The 5,436-nt window shown below is 35.6% G+C and overlaps 1 protein-coding gene across 2 annotated transcripts; it reads left to right on the forward strand.

The window, feature by feature from the left end:
- The first annotated feature begins 630 nt into the window (after positions 1-630).
- On the forward strand, positions 631-4,579 carry LOC131049366 (uncharacterized). 2 transcript variants are annotated; one of them, XR_009106720.2, is made up of 3 exons: positions 631-1,826; positions 1,994-2,101; positions 3,761-4,579. XR_009106720.2 is itself a non-coding variant. In XM_057983414.2 (2 exons), the coding sequence occupies exon 1, from the start codon at positions 812-814 to the stop codon at positions 1,823-1,825; it is 1,014 nt and encodes a 337-aa protein (XP_057839397.2). In that variant the 5' UTR covers positions 631-811; the 3' UTR covers position 1,826; positions 3,761-4,579. The 2 variants fall into 2 exon arrangements, 1 of the variants encoding a protein (XP_057839397.2); XM_057983414.2 differs by lacking the exon at positions 1,994-2,101.
- Positions 4,580-5,436: the final 857 nt, after the last annotated feature.

A 5,436-nucleotide genomic window follows, 5' to 3' on the forward strand; every position in this document is an offset into this window, starting at 1 on the left:
GTAATGGAGCCTTATTATATCTCCTTACCCTATATATGTCCCTCTCTCTACCCTATATATCTCTCTCTACCAATTGACCTCATCTACATCACAAATGTATGCAAAATAGACCAAAATCTTCCCTAATTAACCATCCACACCTCTTCAGTGTACCCATTGTACACCAAGGTGCAATTGCTAGTTATGTCTTTATGTCTAGAGACATCTACAATGACATCAAAATGTTCGTAAACAAAAATTCAATTTTAAAACAATTTGACATGCAAATGACGGGTAAATGCATGAAATATGCCATCTTTTAGTTTTTGTGGAGGTGTTATTATATTACTCCAAATAAAATAGAACCCTCACCACTTGTCTCCAACTATATGAAACCGTTACATTCAAATGATAGTGGAAGAGTGCCATAATATTTTAAAGGGAACAATCAATCGTCAGATTCTCTTCTATTATAAGATATCTCTTGACATAATTTACCTATATTTTTTAAATATAAATATACCAGTCTATTTTTATTTAAAAACCTATAGGAATGGGGAATTTTTGGGCATATAAAAAAAACTCCGAAGTAAAAGTTTATGGTACCGACAGCATAGATAGTACATAGCACTCTAAATATGAAGCGGGGATAAGATCCATAGGATTGGATCCATAGAAACATAGAGCAACTCTATGTGGACGGAGAGAAACCTTTTAAGAGTTTATCGGAAATATGTTACAGTATGCCGGAAAGAATTTCGGTAATGATGATTATGTTTGCGTTTTGAGGGAGTTTTGGCTTATGAGATTGGAATTTATGGTATGAGCTACGATGGCTCACCTTGCTTTTAATATGAGATTGCCATCACAGAATTTTGCAATGTCCAGTCCTTGTAGCATCTCATGGGTTTGCAGCACGCGGTATCAAGGTACTAAGTTGCTTCAACAACACCCACTTTGTTATCCTTGCTTATCTCTTTCTGGTAAGAATTTGAGAGCTCTATGTGTGAACAGTAAACTGATAGGCAATGAAAGAGTAGTGTTGAATACACCACCTTCCAGCAAAGAAGAGGCAGTTCAACAAGTAAAGGAATGTCTCTACACTCTTTTGGAGAAGCCCTTGAAGAATCTGGGTTCTTCTTCTGTGAAGCAGAGAAAACTGAGACAGGTCAAACTTCAAGTAGAAATACCCATTATAGATGATTCCCCTTCTGCTCTCACCTCTCTGGTTGCCGATATCCTTGGTGGGTTTTCATTCAAAAGGAAAGGGCAACCCACAAGAGTTGCAGTATTTTGGTCAGATTCTTCCATGGCAGAGTTGGGCAGCCAGGCTTTCAAAAATCTTGAATATGTAAAGAGCTTGGATCTTTCAGATCCAGACAAAGGAAGGGCAATTATTAAGGGTTCAGATGTTGTGTTCTTTGTTGGTTCAGCGATTTCACAATGGTCTTCCATGGAGTCTTTATCTAAGGAGGCTGCCCCATGCCCTGTGGTTCTCTTCAATCCTAATTGGTCTCCAGAAGAGGAAGAAGAAAAGAATATAAATAGGTTTTTGTCGTCCTTTGAGACTGTCTATTCATTAACTGCTTTAGCAATCCAGGGGTTCTTCAGCAAGACAGAAGGGGCAGTTTTCAAATATGCCACAAGTGATGCTTCCAAAAGCAAGCCATGGCTCATTTTTATCAAAGAGGAAGGCAAATACAAGTGTGTTTCAAGCTTCCAAAAAAGACCAGGTGTAAGTGAGCTTGAGAATGCCCTTTACAATTCAATTGGACTTAACTCCCCTGTCACCAAGTCAATCAAGTTTCTCAGAGGCCTCATTTCTGGCACAAATAGAAAGAAATAAGGTCAGCTTTGCACGGGGCAAAGCAAAAAGATTACAGTTATAATTTTTGGTTTTGTTCCCTTGACAGTCTTTTCTCTATATAGAAATTAGCTGCTTAGATAGTTTAGCGAATGAAAAAATCGTTCTTTAATTTGATAACATATTTAATCAAATGTGGCATGTGCAAAGCCGGGGACTGAACGTGTTGGTCAGAATAAGCACAGGCAGGGCTTGAGCCTGGTTCTCACTAGTTTGACTTGTTGCTTCAAAAAAACTTGCACGCATTCAAAATAACCTGTAAGCCCCATCTATGCTTAGTCTATCATTTCTCTGTTTTCCAATCAATTTTGCTCTAATTTTTATTCCTTATTACTTCTATAGAGATAGACAATTCTACAACTCACCAAAATTCTGAAATCATCTTCTGGGGAGATGGTTATAATTCTAATTACTTAGGAAATATCAAGCTCTTACAGAGAATAATCAGCGGTATATATTTATCTAATTCTGCTATCCCAGGTGTGCACTTGGTACACACTTCCATACTACAATAATAGATAGGTGTTCTCCCACGATTGTACAGGTATGGATAGAATTCAGTTTACAAATTTATTCCACAACATAAATATAAGATCAAACCCCAGGGGCAGTAATCATGAACAACATGTAAGGCAAATGGAAAGAAAAGTAAAACCCTTTTAGTGCGCCCACAAGAGGGTTCTCATTTGCCATACTGGTGCCTGGCTTGGTCCTAACCTGAAAGACAACCGTTTAGGTTTACATTTTCTAATAATGCTCTCTTTTCCCAGGCATGTGAAATTCTTTTCTCCTCTTCTTCAAGGCTGTCTGCTCCTATGTATAATCTTCTTAGTAATAATAATATTTCATATAGTCCTTCAAAGTGAAGAAATTTCATGTAAGAATCTTCTTATTCCTTATCATTTTAATGTTATAGAACCCTTAGAGGTATGCAGCGATCTGCTTGGCGAGCAAAAAGTGAGAATTTTATTGAAAGCTATCCATCGTAAGACTTAGGGTCATCTTGAGCTTTTGCAGGAAATAATGCTAGAAATAAGACTTCTCTTCAGTCATTGGTGAAGTTCTGTAAAGACAAGCTGGGTAAATAGAATATGTAATGATAGAAACAGGGAAGAAAAATAGGCTTAAAAAAGCCAAACATAGTGCATTGAAAGATGTTGGAAAGATACATGTAATCTGCATGCATAATAAAATAGATTAATAAAGCATTTGAAAACATGAAATTGTAGGAGGAAACTGAAAAACCCGTTTCCATTCCAAAGTTTGATTAAAATTCTCATCCATTTATTGAAATTTTCCTAACATCTTGCCAGCTTGGACATGTGCCCATGGAAGCAACTATGCAACTATGCCGACAACTTATGGAGCGTCCACACCTAATGGATGCAGGCTGTTTTATCAATAACCCATTTAGTTTGTAAGACAAACATTCAACAATTGCTGAGATTTTTAGCCTGGCCTGAGTTCAGGGGAGGTCAAAGGGGAGGAAGGAGATATCCCTTCTGATGGATATATCCAATTAAGAAATCATTTATTCAATTTAGAAGTCACAATGGAAGTCCAAGAGCCACCATTTGGAAGTCCAACACTAGATGTCAGTTTAAGGATTCAAACATGTATCTCCATCTTGAAAACATTATCGCCTTACCATTAGAACACAAACCCATTGACAAGCATTCAACAATTGTTTTATCAGGTGCACATATTATTTCTTTACTTTAGAGTAAAGATTTAAGAGATATTCATCCTATCAAATTTATTCAACCTCATCCTTTTCAAAGAATAAAGAAATGTGTGGTATCATACGCTTTCATTTACAAAACTTCTAATTCTTTTCATGTAACTCTCTTTCTTAAATAGTTATTAAAAAATTTACATGGCTAACTTGCTAACTTGGATATCCACCCATATGGACAGCTATTTGGGCTTGTGGCAAACTACTGGACCTAGAACACAGAACTGGATGCGGGGTATTTATCAACATCCCACTGAGCTTGTATGTACTACAAGCAGTTTTTCTGCGCTTACCTATCTCTATGTAATTTTGAAAACTAGTAGACAGGAAAGCATTTGTTAGAGCATCTGCTATCATTTCTCTCAAGTACAGGACTTACACTTCTTTTTGAGCTACTTCATTTCTTTAATAGTGATATCGGAAATCTAAATGGTTGGTTCTACCATAGACTGTGGGATTTTGGGATTTTTAAATATGGTAATAAAAAATTTATCAATAAATTCATTCTAAGACTGAATAGCCATTTCCCAATCTAACACTGGTTTGAAGTTTGATGGATTTCTCTCGAGCCATACTAACTGTTTTGGTGCTTTGATGCTGAAAGATTTCAGCTCCAACTTTTGATCTACAAAAGCTGGCTGCTTTTCAGTCGTTGTAACAAGAAATAATAGCCGTCTAGTGACCTTTTATTGTTGATATATCTTGTCCAGTCAGCGTCATAAAAACATGCCACTTATTGTAACTCATTTGTAACCCATTAAAGGTGGGATCCTAATCATTTGTTCCTTAAAAATATGCTAGAACTTTGCTTCACAGCCTATCAATTCTGCTTACCTGTATTTGTCTTAAACTGCCTAATGGCTCTGGTCTAGTTCTAATTTTTGGATACATAAGACTCCACAGCCACCACTACCTTTCGATAGGGAACTAATCTCTCCATGGCTATGTTAAATGATGTGTTTTTAAGAGTGTATTAATGAATAAATTGATTTTTACATATATCTATGAAGTATATGATAACTACACATTATATAAAACGTATAGAATTTCATCAAATTCAGAGATTGATTACTGTAACATGATCCACTACAAGTGATTTCATAGTTGGATTTTCCTCTCTTGCTATTATTTCCAGTTCTAGCATATTGAGTTACTAGAAATGAGTTCTGTGACTTTATTTCCTTTCAGTATAATAGATGTGTTTATGTTCTATTGTTTGTTCAGTGTCTGTACTCCACAGTGTTGCGTTCACAATCTTAAGTTGTTTGTATAAGTCCATTTCAGTTCCCACTGCTTCATTTCCTTTTAGCATCATGGTGAAATTTGTATACCCATGCGAATTCTCACCATTTAATTTTGGGTTCATTTTGAAAGAATGATTTAATATATTGAATAGTACAATCTTGTAAAAAATTGGGTTTAGTTTTTGATCTGTCATTGATTCACATTTTACAAGTTCTCACCCATTTGACCTTGCCTTATTCATATTTCTACAGATCTTCATATGCCTTAACATTTATCATGTCTACTATTGCCCATCATATTCAAACATTCAATCCCAACCTGATTTTACCATTTCCTTATCTTGGGTCAATCCTATGGATTGAGGATGGATCTTATTCCCATAGAATTAACTCCCAAAAATTGTTAAACTCCTTTCCATTTTTATTCTCTCCATGAGTTTACTTAGTACATGTTTCATGTGATTTATTTCTATGTAATGATATTTAAAAGCATTGAATGTGTATCAATATATCATCACATTTTCATTTGCAAAAGCTTTTGCAATCAAGAGAAGAAGAATTCTAAGAACAACTTCAATTAAAGCATTAAAAAGCATCCAAACTTGCACCATCAT

The sequence above is a fragment of the Cryptomeria japonica genome, chromosome 6 (genome assembly GCF_030272615.1).
Source record: "Cryptomeria japonica chromosome 6, Sugi_1.0, whole genome shotgun sequence".
NCBI classification, from domain to species: Eukaryota; Viridiplantae; Streptophyta; class Pinopsida; order Cupressales; family Cupressaceae; genus Cryptomeria; species Cryptomeria japonica.

Excerpts from the sequence above, each read along its gene's own strand:
- LOC131049366 (XM_057983414.2), top strand. The coding sequence starts at position 812 with ATGGCTCACCTTGCTTTTAATATGAGATTGCCATCACAGAATTTTGCA.